The sequence below is a fragment of the Atractosteus spatula genome, chromosome 23, assembly GCF_055471065.1.
Source record: "Atractosteus spatula isolate fAtrSpa1 chromosome 23, fAtrSpa1.hap1, whole genome shotgun sequence".
Taxonomy (NCBI): Eukaryota; Metazoa; Chordata; class Actinopteri; order Semionotiformes; family Lepisosteidae; genus Atractosteus; species Atractosteus spatula.
In genome coordinates, this window is record NC_142728.1 from 7,234,098 (window position 1) to 7,253,225 (window position 19,128).

At 38.8% G+C, this 19,128-nt stretch overlaps 1 protein-coding gene across 2 annotated transcripts in view; it reads right to left on the bottom strand.

The window, feature by feature from the left end:
- Nucleotides 1-1,406: 1,406 nt before the first annotated feature.
- The window catches only part of gpsm1b (G protein signaling modulator 1b), a 57,871-nt gene continuing 40,149 nt past the window's right edge, over nucleotides 1,407-19,128 (bottom strand). Inside the window, exons 10-14 of one of the 2 annotated variants that reach the window (XM_088940796.1) lie at nucleotides 17,884-17,954; nucleotides 17,175-17,351; nucleotides 6,535-6,691; nucleotides 5,077-5,285; nucleotides 1,407-4,693 (exon numbers count right to left, since the gene is read on the bottom strand). In XM_088940796.1, coding sequence (XP_088796922.1) covers nucleotides 4,493-4,693; nucleotides 5,077-5,285; nucleotides 6,535-6,691; nucleotides 17,175-17,351; nucleotides 17,884-17,954 — 815 coding nt within the window. In that variant the 3' untranslated portion in view covers nucleotides 1,407-4,492. Of the gene's footprint in view, nucleotides 4,694-5,076; nucleotides 5,286-6,534; nucleotides 6,695-17,174; nucleotides 17,352-17,883; nucleotides 17,955-19,128 lie in introns of both variants that reach the window. The other variant, XM_088940795.1, reaches the window with a different exon arrangement.

The window sequence follows — 19,128 nt, forward strand, 5'->3', positions numbered from 1 at the left end:
TGGGATTGTTCAATTATTTTAAAGCTTGACATAAACTGATTTGTTATAACCCAGTAACCGGAACTTGAATAGGAAAACATATTGCTGCAGAAAGTTGTCTTAGTGGACCAATATTTGGAATTTTCTAACTAGCACTTCAGCATAGTGACAGAAGACACTGCACTGTCTTTCAGATGAGATGTTAAAGCAAGGTTCTGATTATTTTGTCCTGAAAAACACATTATTTTTAGTAAGAGTAGGTAAGAATTATCTGCAAAGATTCATTTGTTCTTGATTCTTCCTGGGCTGGACAGCACAGGCACCTGTCAAATGATTGAAGTGTATGTGTATCCCACTTCAACACTGGGTTGTGCATGAAGACTGCGGGCAAGCTGTTTTTTTTTCATGACGGCTGGCAGAACTGGTAAACTTGCACCAAACAAAATTTAAATACATTTTTGCCATCTTTTGCATTTGCCAATCCTGCAGCACTTTATTTCCTCTTAAAGTTCAAAAGCTAACGTATGTTTTATATTGGAAAAACTGAACATTTAAGAATGTAGTCTATGAAGCATGTAGTGATTCGTTTAAAGAAAACATATAAGTTGGTTGTCTCACTGTGACAGAAAATGTCACAGTGGGAAAGAAAAGAAAGAAAAGCACTATATAAGTGGAGGTAATTATTGTTAATAATTGCTAATAATGACCACATTCCCTCCTTGCTTGTGTGCAAGCAGGCTGACTAACTGAACTGTGATTCCATCTAGAGGCCAAAAGTAGTACAACAATACCTTATGCCTACATTCCTTTGCTGCTTCCTTTAGTTCTGTGGTTCCAAATGTTCATCAGGAAGGGCTGGTGTATGCAGAGGTTTTCAGTCCCAGAACAAGAATCAACTCATGACTGATTCTGCCTAAAGTAGTGAGGGAAACATTAATTTAGGGGCTTTATCATAGTCTGTCATTATTAGTCAGTAAAGACATGAATCAATTCAGTGGTTGTTACTCAGTTTTCGTCAATTGGCTTAGATAAAGCTTCAACAGTCCTGGAAAGCCTGCAGACACATCAGCCCTCCAGAACCAGGATTGGAGACCCCTGTCGTAATTGTGTTTTGTACCTTTTCATTTTCTCTTCGATTCTGTATAGTTCTTAAAACGAAGTTTTAGTGCACAGTGTATAAAACCTTTAAAAAGTAAGAAAGACATGTAGTTACGCTAGGAATCCTACTGTATATGCAAGCCCTTAGCCATTTGCCTAAATAATATACATAAATTAGGCATACAAAACTTTAAGATGGGAGAATAAATGTTACACATTTAATAAACATACACCAATTGAACGCATTGTAAATTTAATGTGCATGATAATGTAAACAATGTGCTAGACTCCTGCTTAGCAAGAGGAATACAAAAAGTTGCAGGACACCTCTGGTCAAATGTTTTATTAAAAGCTGAGCCATTTTTGTAACAGAGGACAATTCCTCATGTCTGGAAATTGAACAGAAGTACAAAGCATTATATACAATTGGCAGAAAGCTTTAAAAGCACCCCAGTTTTTTTTAACCAAGCCAGTTCCACTTTAAAGATTCCCTGAAACACTTTCCAATGTTCCAATGTGTTGTCCCAGGAGAAAGAAGCAAAGATTGCCTTATTGTCCCTCACAACTGATGTGCTGGCTGATTTGTTTAAACATCTGGTACAGTTATGTTCGTATTTCAGGGCATCTTTTGCATTTCAAGTGATTTTAAAGGGATACTATACGGCACATGTATGGATCTTTTCACACGACGATCTCTGGATGCCATAGTGTACTATGGTAATCATTCCCTAGTAACATTTATAATGACAGATTTACTGAGACGCTCTCTCGTAAGAGTTTTATTTTTTTTCCTAACGGGACTCCCTCATATTATAACCATTTCCTCTTGCCAGCAGCCATATCACCCTGCAACTCACAACTGGCAACTAATCAGGTGTGGGCCTGGTCAGTACCTGGATGGGAGACCTCCTGAGAAAAAAACAGGTTGCTGCTGGAAGTGGTGTTAGTGGGGCCAGCAGGGGGCACTCACTCTGCAGTCTGTGTGGGTCCTAATGCCTCAGTATAGTGAGGGGGACACTATACTGTAAAAAGGTGCCATCCTCTGGGTGAGACGTAAAACTGAGGTCCTCACTCTCTGTGGTCATTAAAAATCCCAGGGTGTTTCTCGAAAAGAGTAGGGGTGTTACCCTGGTGTCCTGGGCAAATTTCCCACTGGCCTATACCAGTCATGGCCTCCTAATAATCCCCATCTATGAATTGGCTTCATCACTCTGTTCTCCTCCCCACTGATAGCTGCTGTGTGGGGAGTGTACTGGCGTACTATGGCTGCCGTTGCATCATCCAGGTGGGGGCTACACACTGGTGGTGGTGGAGGGGAGTCCCCATTACCAGTAAAGCCCTTTGAGTGGAGTGTCCAGAAAAGCGCTATATAAGTGGAGGTAATTATTGTTATAAATTATTATTATAATTATTTTGTCAGTAGCCATATCTGTCATGTCACTAGTTGTTTCTCAGTTTCCATCATGTGATTTCTGAGGAATGTCCATCCATGAAGACGGCCCCTTATGTTGGTGTCACGCCAAGTCAGAGCATATCCCAGCAACATAGGGTGCAAGGCAGAATGGGGCGCACCTGGGATGTGATGCCAGTTCATTGCAGCCCCCCAGCAAAAAGGAGCAATTGGAAATAACCAATCAAAGCCTGACCAGCACGTGTTTGAGAAGTAGGAGAATACTGGCACACTTTGCAGAAATCCAGCTGAACAAGAGGAGAACATACAAACTTTCAATCAAACCCAAGGCCCTTAAACAACACTGACTGATACAAGGAGTCACCCCCTAGTGAAAAATATATTTTGGTTCAAAACAGAGTTTTGTATATAAGATTATAAATATACTACAACTTCAAATGATGCCCCTGGCCTTCCTTCTGAACTGATACAGACGCACTTAACCTGGTCTTCCTCCAGCCTCTGCTTTCTGTTTTGGCTGTGTTAGCCAGCACTGCCTGGTTCCCTTCGCCTCTGTGATTTCAGCTGCCATCCATCATCCAAAGTGGATTTGAGCTGAGGGCTGGCTGTAGCCAGTGACACCTACTGTAGATTCAAATCACTTTTCATAACCTGACACATATAAACATTGCACAAACATCCATATTTAAAGACTAAAATATATTCCACATTTTATGCTAGATATAATGCCTTGTGTGTGTAACTTTGCACACCATTTCATTACAACAGGCCAGCTATTAATTCCTTCTAAATGAGAAAATAGATGACAACACACCTGTCATAATTATTTTTTTCCAGGATTATCAAGACTTACTATGATTAGAGAAGTCTTACCAGAGAGCTATTAATTTAGGCTGCTTCAGGTTCTTTAATTTTATTCACTAGATGGCACTCCTGATTTGTTCCACAGTTACAGTACTACCATTCAACTGATTTTTTTCTTGTTTGAAGTCAAATATGGTGACTGCTCCATTCCCGTTCAGAATCGGATAACTGAACCACTAAGATTAAACTAATTCTAAAGTGATATTTTTCTCAACCAAGTAATCTTTTGATACGTGACTTCTTTAAAAAAAAAACGTTCCTTCCTAATTTACTATAAAAGGAGCAAAATGGGCATGGTAACTTCCATATAACATCAATTACACTAGATGTTATAATTTCTTAACCCATAAAATGTTTGAGGGCATTTAAAAAAGAGTAAATGTTCATTGCTAACACAGTACTGTAGCATACTATGTTACTTGCACAAAGTTAAAATTCTAATTACATTGGAAGTTAAAAAATATATTTTGATTTCATCCCCAATCCCAGTAGTGCAGTAATTTGTTCTGAAACCCTGCCACTTCCTCAGAAGACAAAATGGCAGGACAAAACCTCTTAAAACACTTTTATTGCCGACTAAGCAATTGTGAATCCTGCTGCGTTTGACACTGTTGAAATAACTGTAATGTGCACCCACCTAATATCATTACCTTGTAATCAATGAAACATTTTTCATGTCTAGAATCTGAAGCAGATCCAGCAAACACTTCTTAACAACTGCAAGTGCAGTCGGTGCATTCTGGAAAGCAAGCGGCTGAAAAAATTCAGATGCAACAAAAAAGTCAACAATAACAAAGGCAACTAGTAGAAAGCTCAGTCTTCATTCCCCACTTTTACCAGCTGGAGCCGTTCCTCTGACAGTGGAGTTGTAAATTGGATCTTGTCACAGCAGACGTACCAAATTGTCCGCTTAAGTCAGCTGTGTGCATGAGGTCTAGTTTGACTGTAATCAAAGCTCTCCAACACTGGATCTGGGCATTTTAAGATGGGTGCAGATTCTTCTTTTTAGAGAAGTCAGCTCTGCTCTGTGATGTTCCAGTGCTGGACTGTTGGATTTGTTTCCACCCTGTGTGGAAAAGGAGGATGGATCGGCTGGTTCTGTCAGGTTCCTGCACCGCAGATCGATCTACCAGCCAGGCCCTAGCTGGATTCCCCGAGGGGCGGCGAAGGGGAATCTGTCCCAGGATCGTCCTGGTCTTCTGAGGGCAGGCGGACACGTTGCTCGTCCATCCGCTTGGCCTGGACCCTCTGAATCAGGCTGAAAAAGTCCTCGTCTGGGACAGTTGGTGCCCGGGGACCTGGATCCGGTGGAGAGCACCTCTGATCGTCAATCCTGGAGGACTGCAAGAAGAGAGGTGCCGAGGCCAAGAGTGAAACCAAGAGTAAATACAGTTGGAAAAAAAGGAGTGGAAGGAGAAGGTCCAGGGAGGGAGGCAGAGAAACAGAAAGGAATAATCAAGGGATGAAGATTATGTTAATGCCGTATAAAGTACAACTATTCCTTGTGTATTTAGAAGCACCCTTTTAGAAATGTTGTTATTTTTGCTTCAAAGGAACACGTAAAGTTTTGTTCCATGCTGCAAAGGGAAGAAACACTACATTTCGGCTGTGGAGCCTTCTTCGAAGCTTGGGTTCTGAAAGAGGTTCAAGCAGCTTCAGTCTAAGAAGAAAGAAGAATAGTTAAATGGGAAGCCTGGGAAGGAGAAGGCTTGTTGGGCCCTTACCTGGCACTTCATAAGCATGTTGAAGAAGTCGTCACTGGGCTCCTGGGGGTCTGAATCCCCACATAGGTGTCCCAGGTTGTTCTGGGTGATCCTCAGCCCTGGCAGGTTGCTAACATTGGCACGCTGGTCATCGAGACGCCTGCTCTGTGAACTGGCGATAAGGTCAAAGAATTCCTCTGTCTGTGGCGAAGTCATGAGTGAGGACGGGTCTGCAGGTGATACAAAATGACAGCATGCTTCCACATCCCAGGCACAAAGTACACAGCCACTTCGAAGGCAACGTCAACAAGATTAAAAACAATGATGGCATTCGGTTTCAAGCCATGGACACTAACAACAAAAGTACTACGGTGCTGATTAAAGAACTCTAACAGACCATACTCATAGAGATCACATGAAGTTGAGTGAGGTGCCATGACACACAGTCCCGCATTTACGGATGTAGCCATTCAGAATGTGCAGTAAAACCCTGTAAAGGACTGGGTCTGCACGTTACCACGGCATGTTTCACTGGCCAAAGACGATTGACAGGTGGCACTTGTGATGCATTTAATGTTAGTGAAATGATTGCTTCATTTAATCTGTCTACTTTGCATGTTTAAGTCTGCTTAATATGTAATATTAATATGGAATTTTACAACTAAATAGAACTTTTGGCAGCAGAGCGTAAAAATAACAGGAGCAGAACGTCTCTGAACACCATAAAAAATATTAATTTAGGAATATAAATATATTATACATACTGTATATGGCTGGTAGTGGTACTTAAAAAAAATACACAACAGTATTCCACCTTCTTCGCAAACATTTTATGCATCAAGGTCTTTAACTCGATCACTTACCGTTTTTATTTTGGAAAGGTTTTGACGTGCTCGTTCTGACATTAAGTTGATATACTTTTTAAAAAGCTATATATGTTTCAACCTTTTCAATGCATACTTGCTGTCGTTATTTCAATAAAAAGATGAGTACTTTTTAGAATCTGCTTAATGGGGAATATGTGTACTGGAAACTGTAAAACATTTTAAAACTTTCTTCCTATTGGTCTCTCTGACATTTAATTAATTAATTTAATTTAATTAACAAAAACAGAAACATAACAAAAAGGGTTCAAACAATTCTTTATGTCAAATACAAGTGATTACCATCAATTAAGTAAATTAAAGTTGTCTCGTGTCGATCAACTACATGTAAAGTCTGTAATGGTAAGTTTTCTTCAGGTTATGTTAGATATTATACAGTATACCTGATAGAAACATGCTTCTGTAAGGATGCTATGACATTAAGAAACAAGAGTAGGAGATTCAAAGTGTTTTTTAGTGCCTAGAACATTTTCTGTGGTTCTGAATATACATTGTAAAACTGGAGTGACCTTCTGCGTCATCACGTTAAGAGAAAGAATGTCGCACATCTGGACGAAAGAAACAGAAAGGGGCAACAGTTGAAGAGGTGACTGACCGATTCGGTCATCCAGTGGAGATTCGGGACCGGAGCTTGCTCCTTCAATGCCATTCTGCTGGTCGTCTAGCTGGCAGCGCTGGTCGTCCATTCTGCTGCTCTGGAACTTGCTGAGGAGGTCGAAAAAGCAGTCTTCATCAGAGGGGTCGCGGCCTATCTTCTGAAACAGAAAAAACAGATGTTTTCACCCGCTGACTCAGAGACACACAGAGTTAGACCCTGGAAGGTTCAATTGGGTCCTGCTACGGTCCTGGCTTCCCGACGCAAGAGGTCCTCTCGTTCACTCAACGAGGGAAGGCTTAGACCATGCAGTAGTACAGTACTTAACCAATCAGATCTCTTACTCACAATCACGCCTCCACCACTTAGTATACTTTAGCACAGTTTACCCTAAACACCTCGCTCAGTATTGGTTCAACCTTAGTGAGCTACCCTTCCGGTTTACACCTCCCTTTGATCTAGAGTATTTTTCTGGCTTCGGATTGAGTTTACTTTTGGACTACGATTTCTGGATTTCGGCTTTGACTTGACTAAATCACTTCCTTGGCTTCTTTGACTTCTGGTTTTTGTCTTTTGACTACGTTTTCGGGTTACATTTCAGATTCATTCTTTTGATTCCTCTCCCACATAGGGTCCTTATCACCACCTCTCTCTCGACTACTAAAGCCGACTCTGTAACAGCTGAACCAGCTTGCACTGTCTGCAAAGGAACCATTAATTCCATGTTGAAAAGTAGAATGAAAAAACACAGCATGTCATCTTTTGAGCCATCTTCAGGTGTAATACTTTTTCCTCTGAGCTTAACAGTTATCTGTTATACAATACTGAGGTGCTTAACGATATTAATTAAAGTAATTAAATGTCACACTATAAAATATATTTCTTTCACAGTTTCAGAAAAATATTACATGTACTTAATTTCCCCTAAGTAATAGGTTATATTAAAGAGTTTCTCATACCTTACTTGAAGAAGCAGAAATGTCAAAGCAATAACCTCTGTCCTCTCTATAACTGTCCAGAGCAACTCATAGTCCAGCATAAATCTCGCAGAACAATCCAGTCAGTTACAGGTGGAAATGAACTGATAACTCCTTTGTTGGAGGTCACATTATCCCATAACATAAGAATCTGCTGCACATGCTCATTTTCTTTTTACATCCACAGTAAAAAATATTACTTTGAGAGCTAATATTGTCACTCACTGTACTTATTTATTATGTGAACTCAGTGGCCCATGAAAGTATATAAAATTGAACAATATTTTATGATCAGCTCTTTTTCCAGGTAAATGCTCTTTCAAAGGGGGCCTGCTATTATGAAGACACATTTGTGTTGAGAACTCTGCTTTTCTTTACATTTGTAAGTTAATTAATAGGATTTTGCATTCTACATTTTTTTTAAAAAAGCTTTATTTTTCACTACTATAGGGTACTCGTATATCATATACTCACAAACTGTTGTACCAGCAGTTACATGACATTAGAATGTATAATGTACAGTACTACTGAAGTAGAAGGGTATCATTGAGTCATAATGAGGGTCCGTTAGATTCCATTGAGCCTAATTTATGTGACTTTCTAAAAGAGAATATTGCTTAAAAAAATCATGCGTCAGTACTGATTGTAGAAAATAAAATGTACCTAGTTTCATGTTTTTAAAGATTGACATGTTTATTAGAATTTGCCTCCTATTGATTTATACTTGCCCTAACCAGCAAGGGCATTGATCAGACATGGAAGTTTCCAGCAGCCCGACTCCCTCTCTCACATGTCCTAGACCCGTATCCTGGCTGTTAGATCTCCTGTAGACGCAGATGAAGGTCAGAGTGACCACTGATAGCCTTGGTTTTTTATGAGAGTTGTCACTTTTATATATGGGAGTTATATTTGCAGTTATCGCCTCTAGGATTTCAGTTCCAGGAGCATTGCGGACGACGCACCCAATTAATCAGACTTTATATTCATTAATTAGGATTGTTCAGAGTTTGTCTAAAGTTCCATGAACAGGAAACACATTCCCAAGAGAGACTATAAAACATTACATTATGCCAATTGTAGAATAAACGCATACGGTACATTTGCAAATAGAGATTTTCTCCTAAGAGTTTCTGAGTCATCATTTCAGTGTATCTCAACAGCATTCTCAGATGCTCTGTTTTATTCTTCCAGATTATTGCATTATGTTTCTTAAATTGGTCCTGTATTCAGTTTAAGTAGGTAGCTGTGTCAGCATTCATAGGCTGCAAAGGAACAGGTAAAGGACTATTCCATGCTGAAAGGTAAAGAACAGAAACATTTTGGCTGTGGAGCCTTCTTCAGATGTCAATGTCTTCTTTGCTGAAGGCTGAATGATTGATGGCTGTTAGAACTATACAATGTTTGGTAAGAACATCCAGGTTAGAAATCCAGGTAGATGCTGTCTAAGAGGAGAGCAGGCAGGGTTCATAGCAGGGAGATGATGCATTGATCAAATCTTCACTTTCAGAAGGATCCAATATATTCAAAAATGAAATGATATCAAGGAAGCTCAAGAGGTATCTACTGTATATAGATTAACAGCACAGTTGGACCTGCTCTGCTGTACAGTGCAGTGCCCTCAGCCACAACGAAGATAAGTTGCCAGACTGGATGTCTTTACCTCTCGCCATCTCCTCTACTTCTTACAAAATCAACAACAGCACTGTATGCCAGAACACAATCCAGACACCTGGCAGAAAAATTTAGCAGAAGAACAGACTTAAATAATTTGGTCACATTTTGAGAATGGACAACTGCTGAAATGTCAAACAAGCGTCAACATGACAATGACTCAAAACACAAGATAACACAAAGCAACCCAGGAACTACCTGAGTGTAAGTCATCAACAAAAACCTAGGTAACTTACGACATGGTGCACCAAGTGGGTCAAGACAGAGCTGTGTGGCAGGGCAAGGTGTCTACCTTATGTGAATCAAGTATCAGTAGATATAGGTAAGTGTAGACGTTTATACTAACATTTTCAGTTTTTAACTGGTCCTGAAAAATTACAATCCAGCTCATAAAACATCCTGTAAAAGTCGAATGTATTCTGACAAATTTTTATTAACTGGTACTCATTGTACCCTACTGTATATATGATTCATATTGTCCTGGCGTACTAAAAGCTAAAAAGTCCTTTGTATCCAAAGTCCCACTGAAATTCATGCTGATTAGCGGACTTCATAATTTAAGAGGCTGTATTTCTTCAGGTTTGTGTCAGACACCACCTTTGTTTAGGAAGGTCACAAGGATCTGTACAAACACTCACAAAGGTCACATTTTAAGGTGCAGGAGCCTTTATTTCAGATTCCTTCTGGTCTTTTCCTCTACCCTTTCAAAACTCTGCACTAAAAATTCTTTGATGGTAACAATCAGTGTTCAAGAGATGAGCCAAAACTAGAACTTTTTTGGCTGACAGGGACCCTGTTATGTCTGGCAAAAACCAAACACTACATTCCACAGTAAGACTCTCATACCAATGGGGGTGGTGGCACTGTCGTGGTTTCGGGATGCTTTGCTACATCAGGACCTGGATGACTCGATGGCCCCTGCTCTGGATCAGAGAATTATATAGGAGAATAGCTGTCGAGCTGTCTGTGAGCTGAGGTTGAAGCACAGCTGTGTCATGCAGCAAGACAATGATGCAAAACGCACAAGCGAGTCTACGTTAGAATGGTTGAAGATCAAGAAATTCGGAGGTCGGGAATGGCTTAGTCAAAGTCCTGACCTAAACCTCACTAAGATGTGTAGCAGGACCTGAAAGGAGCATCTCATGCTCGAAAAACCACAAATATAATTGAGTTCAAGCAGGTCTGCATGGAGGAGTGCACCAAAACTACTCTACAGCACTGTGAGAGACTGATCAATAATTACAGGAAAAGTCTGGTTACAGTTATTGCTGCTACAGGTGGTATTACAGTACCTGTTATTGAGTTTAAGGGGGCAATTACTTTTTCAGACAGGGCATTGAGTGTTGCATAACTTTAATAAACACATGAAATAAATTTCGAAATATTATTTGTTCACTCATCTAATATTAGGCTTTGGTTGAAGATCTGATAACATTCACTGTGGAAAAATATGCTGGAAATTTGATGGGGGCAAATACTTTTTTCACGGCACTGTACAGTATGTATGTGTGTCAGTTTTGGTTATATTTATTGCTATTAACTACAGTATATGTTTTTCATCTTTATGTACATGTGTGATCAGCCAGCAATAAACCTTGTGATGATGATGTGGGACTGGGTATCAGGCTACCTTGGGTATCTTGAGTAGCCATGATTCTGTTATCAGCATAAATTTGAACTATAAAAAGGCTGTTTTTTTTAAATTAACTAAATAGTAATTAGATTTGTAATTTTTTCAAAGTACCTAAATATTAGTCTGCATGTTTATGTGTTGGTTTGTTATTCATTGCTGTAAATAAAAACATATTTTATTTAAAGTTTGTCCCCAATCATTACACTGCTGTCAAATTGTGCCAGAGAGCAAAAAAAACACATGATACAAATGGTTGATTTTCATTTATGACTATAGGGGATGTTTTATCTGCATTTTATCTACAGGATTTTTTATAATTTTATATTTGCATTTACACAACAGCGTCCGATTTATTGCAGCATTAATGTGAGATATATTTTAAACTCTTAAAACACCATCCATACCTAATTTAAAATAATATAACTTTTTAAAACTACTTTATCAAACAAATTAAAATGTACTTGTCAATGTTGTTAATATTTCGTTTATTGACGTTTGCTCTGTTTTGCGGTTTTAATTCAAATCAAAATCATATATAATTAAAAAGGATTCCTAGACATAAAATTGTCATACTGCCTCATGTTAATACTTGTAAATTGAGATAATGTTGCAGCACTATAAACTATATGAAATAATGATTATATAAATAATTTAAGAAGAAATTAAGAAGAGGACTTGTAACTTTATCTGATTCTGGATTTCCTCTGTACTTTAAATTGTAGTGTAATCATTTAATTTGGATGATAATCTGGAAACCATGTGAATCAAAGCTATCGAAGCAAGAAACCGACTGTATGGGTATTTGACGTTTGCACAAAATATGTAGGTCATGGAGCATAATTGAATTAACACAAACACAAAAACGCATGCACTCTCACCACCATCATCACCACATAAGATCCATTTAAAAGTTTTCATCATCTCTCTCAGCCGAAGCACAATGTTGTTGTTTTTTTCAAAACCACACTCACGTCTGGGTATTTCCTTCAACAGCACGGCTATAAGCCAAACCGTTCATTTCAATCTATCTATGTATTTGTTCAAACAGATGTTTGAAACAAGGTTGTGAAAGAATTAATTCTACAATGCAACTAAACACAAGTAAAAGATCTGAGATGGGAGCTGCATTGGTTTGCAAGATACACTGGAACAGGTTTAGGTTCATCCCAAAATAGAAAAGTAAAACTATACACGAAGAGGCTCCACAGCCTAAATACATAGTTTTTTTCTCATCTTCCTATTTTTGTAGCTTACAATTATCCTCCACCTGTTCCCAGTAAACAGATAATCAATTTCACGGTCTGTTGCCTTAACACCAACTTTCCCTGCCCGTGCTCAAGTGCCCACCCTCTCCACAAGATGCCTTTGCCCATACGATAGGGAAAAAAAGGTTTGGTATCAATAGAGCTTCTCACACATTGGGGTCAATCCTTAAACTGGGTGGGGTGGTGAGGCTGAGCTGCTAGAGAGCAGAGCAACACAAATTAGTACACAACTAAGACAAATTAAGCGGAAACACAACATGGTGAATAAGACCTGCAGATAAGTCTATATACTGTAAGTAATGTAAGCTCACACTAAATGGTCCAGCTTCACACTAAATGGCTTAGGTAGCTGGTGCATTTTGTGCAGTCAGCCTAGCACTGTGCTTACCTCTTCTGAGGATGAAAAGCCCTTTTATTCAAGTTTTCCCTTCCACTTCAGCGACAGCTGCACCCTTCTGTACTGTCCGGGGCTGGATCCTAATAGGGTTTGCATTGTTCCATTTGAGAAAGAACAGGGCAAAGTTGCTCCCCTCAGCTTACATCACAGTAGCTATAGAAACCAAACTCCACTTCCAGACTGCATTGCTCCGCTGTTTTTCTGCCTGCAGTTCTGTTAGAGCTGCTTTGACACAGACAGAGGCATTCCTCTGCTCTGCGTCTCCCGGTGCTCCGTTCCCACAGGGAAACCACCTCCCTTCTTTGGCTTTTATCAGGATAATTGGGACTAGATGGATACCCAGTGCTATGGCTGGGGTCCCAGCTCTGAGTGAGCTTTTAATCCCCTGCTGGCATGGAGTGGGGAGAGGAGGGGTGTGTTGGGGGAGGTGTGCTTTCTGGTAGCCATGTGCCAATCCTTTCAGAATGCTCATGAATAAAGCATGAGAGTTTCTCTGGATTTCCAAACAGCAAAAGGCGTTTCGCTCTCGTGCTCATCCCTAAAAGTGGATAAATATTTGTCTTTAACTGAGGGCAAGTGAAGCACCTGACATACCACTGAAAACCCCACATTATCTAAATGGTTTTGTAAGAGAATTGAACAAATTTGCTACTTTTAACAAATTGGAAGACTGAAGTGTAAAGGATACATGGTAATTCATCATGCATATTAGAAAATATTTCTCCCTGTGTGAATAAATTCTTATTTTCCTGTGTTTCTGTGTAAAAGTAGACAAGAAGGAAAAGAAGAGTAGGTTATTTTCAAAAGCGTATGCCTTTGACACTTGTTCGACCTGAGGTGAAGGAGATGAAGATGAGCTCTTCCAATTACAAAAAAAACACTGAGAACGTTTCCCTGTCCAGAAATTCCATCCTTGGGGACTGCAGGTTCTTCGATAAGTCTAATTGGGCTTTTTTCTATATGTAGTTGTGCCGTTTTAGCATTTGTTACTTCAGCAGTCTTCTACTGTTGATACGTTTAAATATGCATTATAAACCCATACAGCAACATTTAATTTTCCACATTAATCAAACAGGAAGGTTAAAAATTAGTAAGAAACACTAAGTCCCTTAATTTGATCGGGTTATACTCAGTTTGCGTTTAAGTAAACTACAAACCTTAGTGAGGTGTTAAAAGCACCTAGTTTAGATCAAACAGTCAGCAGATAATATCCCACTCTTCTGGTCAATTTGTCAGTCTATTTTCAGTTGGAGATAAAGCTTCTAAATTCTTTCTACTGGATCCCCGGAGTCTGCTGAATATATAGCTGAACCTTAAAAATACTGTTGTTCAGTTTTAAATCTGAGACAGATCAAATTTATTTACTTAAAAGGGAAATTCTTTTGCAGCTGCAGATTAATCAAGGCATGCAGACAGCATGTTGGCTGGACTGCATTCACTTAGTGTAGGTATAGAGATTGAACTGGAATGAACTTGAATCCAAAACAAGCATGCTGTACATAATGCACGATCCAGTTTTAGATGACTTCTGTTTTTGTCAGAATAAGTTCTACTTATATTCAAAACACTTTTTATCCATTGACCTGTCTGTTTAGCTCTAATCGTGTTCTGAAGCAGTTGTCCAGGCACATAAACTGTGCAAAACACAGTTTTACAGGAATTAGTGGTTTGGCATAATACATATTTTTCATTTGGTTATATGCCAATCAAATATCAAATAATGCAGATTTATACATTGCTTTTTCTGTCAGCATTATCATTTTAATAAATGAAGAGAAAATGTATTGGAAGAAGTCAATACATTCTGCTCAGCAGGGGAAGGTACGAGATAGTATCTTCCCAATCACAGAATTGGGAAATCACCCAGACTCTGAAGATTGTGAACACAATCTACAACATGATTTATATCCTATTCAAAGTATCTTAGGCAGACATTCCATTGTTATTCAGACAGAAATATTTAAGACTAGGTAAAATAATGAAAACAATGGTAAGATTGGTAAAAAACTGCAATGTAGTCCTTTGGATACAGACTATTGTGTGACCAACTACAGTATATGGATGAAAGACTATGCATTTGGACTGTGTAACATTATTCATTTACATGTTTACATTGTATTAACCCTCTAATCAAATATTTGAGACAGCAAGTAAAATACAGCATACAGAGCTATGTCAAAGTCTTCCACATGAATCACACTCTGATTCTGGTAGTCGTGACTTATTAATCACTATGACCTGTAAGAAAGCAACTGCTGAGGTTTTACAGATACAATAAGCTGTCAAACAGGTAGGCTGTAATAGAACACTTGACTTTATGTCATCTGTTTCTCCCTGTTATGCTGTCTCTTCCTTGTTGCATAGTCAGATTTGTTTGATGTACTGCCACACTGTTACTGCTAGACCGATTATTTTCCACACTCACTCTAATAATCCTCCTGCACAAACAGCTGTTGAAAAGCATGTCTCACAACTAGCTGCAAGACAGCACATTCTCTTGAGAGGTCTGGATTCAAGGCAGCTTTACCATTGACAATTTGTTTTCTAAATTAGAACAGTGCACAAAGACTCACAGGAAAAATCTGGGGGGGGTACAGATGTTAAAATCTGCTCCTCCTGATTGTACGAATTCCTCTAGTGAACCCGGAGATGCCAACCATGAGCCAAACCAAAAGATAAACCAGCCATGAAGGCAGTTAAATGGTAAGCCTTGCAACACATTATTAATCTCTCAAATTAGTCAGGTACAGCAGTCCCAAATTTTGGTTCTTTCAGTTTGATCTGTCCATTAGCAGATGTTTATGCAGTTTTGGACTTGTAAGGTTCTGCCCGTTAAATGAACTTGGAAGATCTCTTCCATTAGAGGGTTACAGAATCATCTGATGACTTCAGTGTAAATGTGTGAGAAGACTTTTTCTGAAAAGTGAAAAACCTCTCTTTTGTTTTAAAATAAAGAACCATGTACATATTGACTTTATCATAATATGTTCCAAAGAAACAGACAGCTAGTTGGCCATTAAAATACTCTCACACAGTAGTGACAGGAATTGCAACTAACAAACAGATTTACTGGCTTTAAATCTGTGCTGATCTTCCGCTACTTTCACTTCATACTGTAAATCCCAGGAATTGTCCATCATTGTCAATGTTCTATTTGCATTACCAGAAGGAAACTCTCTGCTGTGCAAGTGCTTAACCAGATCAAAAAGCCAGAACATTGGAAAGCATGCTGACAGATCAAAGCCCAAGGCAGCCGCTGGGCCTTACAGAAAATCAATACCATGATTGCACTGCTGGAAGTCAAAAGGCACCAGTCAAAACCTGCTGAAAAAGCAACCACAAAGCATTCAACACCATATTATGGCACTCTCAAATAAGTGCATAACTAAAGCCGATTTTGACTTGCTGCTAATCCTCCCCTAATAGTTGTTGCTCTGAACTTTGGAACTTAATGTCTTCAGTAACTTGAAAAGAGCATTAACGTGCTATTATGTCTAAACGGTGACCTTTATTGCTGATTAATGCAGTAAGGTACCTCTTTGAAAAGATGTCTAGGAATATCTGCTCTCCTTTTCAAACATGTTTTTCATATTTGATGTGGGCACATCGTTGCGAGTTGAACTTAAATTACATTGTATATACTATAGGATTTCAGTTTATCGGAGAATATTGAAAACACACTGCTTTCCAACAGCAATTATTTGTGAAAGATCATCTGCTGCTTGGGTTCTCCCAACTCCTCTAATACAGTTGTGGAGATAAAGCTTCTTCTTTTTATTGGATTCCCAGCAAATAACGGAACAACCTTGAGTTCTTTGGAGCTTCTCAGGGATAATTCAAAGAAAAAGTGATCGGTTCACAAATCCCTTCACTGGTCAATACTGATATTCATTGACTGAATTCATTTGTCTTTGACATAAGTAGAAATGAGCTAAATGGTCTGCTCTCGTTTGTAACCCTTCTCTCTTAGTTATACAGTATGTATGTATTTTAATGCAATAATGTGTGCTTTGGTTTTGGTGTGGCTTAGAGGTTGTATAATTTGAATTTAAAGCATTTTAAAAGTTACTGAACTCTCCCAACCAAAATATCACTAGTCCATGTCTGATAAATGCCAAATGTTTTAAGGCAAAGTTAACTTACAGTTACATTTGAAATCGCAAGAAATCTAGCATCTGGTTCCACCTAGACATCACTGTTAGAGAAGATATTTAACAGTAGTCTTCTGTTGTGTGAAGGGTGGAAAAATTCTAGTGTCTAGTTTCATTTCACCCAATTCATCCTGCATTTCAGCTTCCTAATGCAGCATTTTGATCCTCCGTTATCTGAAGAGTGTTCCGACTGCTGAATGGGTTATATAATCTAGAAATACAACATCACCTCTCATAACTAATGACACTGAAAACTGAAATTTATGTTTATGCTTCTATTAGGATAAAAGTCTGAAAAAGACTTTTAAAAGCAATGTATATAATGAAATATTCTGTGTGTATTCCTATTTGCAGGTAAAGGGCTACACAATCTTCTCATTTTACTGTAGAATAAGCATAATTACTTACTACATAATTCATAGAATTAAGTACATAACAACTTTTTTAAAAACTCGTAGCTGGATTGCATCATCCTGCTGTCTTTCTCCATCCCAGTTATAAAGCTTGTATCTGCAGTATCTCAGCGAAAAGAGCCGGCTTGCTTACAGGCTGGGTAACTTGCACTCTGATGTCATTCGTGTCAACTGGCGAGGCGTGGAAATCTAGCCAGTGCCTATCCTCTGCTGACTGGCTGTCGGCAAACTCCCTCCTTCTGACTGGCCCAGACAAATGGTTCTTGGTTCTTTGCAGGTCATCCAAGTGGTAACTGTCCCCATTCTGCTCCTGACCCAAGAGACACAAATATGAGTAACATCATTTTGCAAGAGTAGCTCAAATGTGCTTATGTCTATACTAATAGGTTTGGTTTGCTGATTGTCTCGGTTTTCTTCATTATTATGGTCAACAGTACTGATTCAGGGATATATTTGAATAATATTGTTTCTAGTGTTCAAAATGTTATAGTCTTTCTGAAAGTGTGCTTAGATTCTCTTGTCAATAGTTTAATTGCATTTCTGATTCTTCTTCTGGTGATCGGATTGGATGCCTTGCAACATTGTGTAAAGTCCTGTTCCCTCACCACTATAAATGGAACACCATATTAACACTTCCATAGTATGTGAAGTATAGGGTCCATGTTTCAGTTATGGCCTGGTGTACTTTATGTGTACAGATTGCATGCTTTACCCATTTTCCTTGTGGGATTCCTTCAGGTTCTAATATTTCTTGTACAAAGACATTCTGGCCAGATTAATTGGTATTTCATAATTGTGCCTGTGTGCTTGTGTCCAAAAATGGAAAAAAAAAAAGATGGTACCTTTTCTGACAAATATTTCCACAGATCTATACTGTCCATGCTATTTCTTTTACTGATCTTGGGTCTGGCTCCTGCAAAAGAAATATTTAATATATTATTACATAATATATTGTTACAAATGGAGGGTTAAGAAAAATACAGAATAATGGAAAATACCAAGTTAAAATAAATAATCAAACCTCCAAAGTGTCAAGATATGCCAAGAATACATCTGAGCAATTTGTATAGTTAGAGGCACCTTAGATCGTTGTTCAGTGGCAAGGCTTTTTTGAAAGAGTTATAAATAAAGCATACAGAGTTAAATAAATATTTAATGAAGTCAGTAACATGCACACAACATACAAGTTACTTTATTTACAAAGAAGATTTCAGAGGACTACATCCTGACCAACCAGAAAAACCCCAGACTGCTACCAAGCCTTCAAAACTGTACTGTACAACACCTGACAGGCCAACAGAGAGATAAGCCTCTCCTCCAATTTCTCTCCCTCCTCTCCTCTATCTCCTCGCCTCTGTGTCTTTCCCCATTTTCTGTTCCTTGACCTGTCATTCCATCCCATCTCCCTGGACTGTTGATGACTCTTAAAGATTTGCCAAGAACGTAATTAACTATGGTAAACAAGCAAGTTCTTTTTGATCACCCTGTCTCAAACAATGTGTCCCCTGCAGCTCAGCAAACACCAGCTCCTACGTCTTGCTTTTTGTGAAGCAAATGGGCAAGAAGCAACTTCAATTTCTTCTTAAACTATCAAGAAAGCAAGATGGCCACATCTCATTCGGAACCATTAATGTTTCTTACCTCCATCAGTTCATTAGGCCCTGTTCCTAACACTATTTAGTAGTGCACATACAGTAACTAAACACTCAAATAAAGTTCAATTTAAAGCTTGACTAAATGCTATAGTGCTATATTACAGTGAAATTCCAATGCCAGAAAGATAATAACAATAAACTTTATTTTATTTAGCAACTTTAAAACCATCTCCTCAAAGCGCTTTATAGGAAAAGTTAAAACTCAGAATTAAAAATGTTGGAGAAAATATATGCAAGGAGCAGACACACCAATTACATTGCGTGGACAAACAGGAGACCAGAATTAGTCAAACAAAGACTGGGTGGTGGGGAGCAGGATGATAATACATCTGATAGGTACTCAGCTGCCAAGCCATGCAGAGCCTTAAAGGTGAGCATGGGGGTTTTAAAATCAACATGAAACCTGATAGGAAGCCAGTGCAAGGCTCCAGT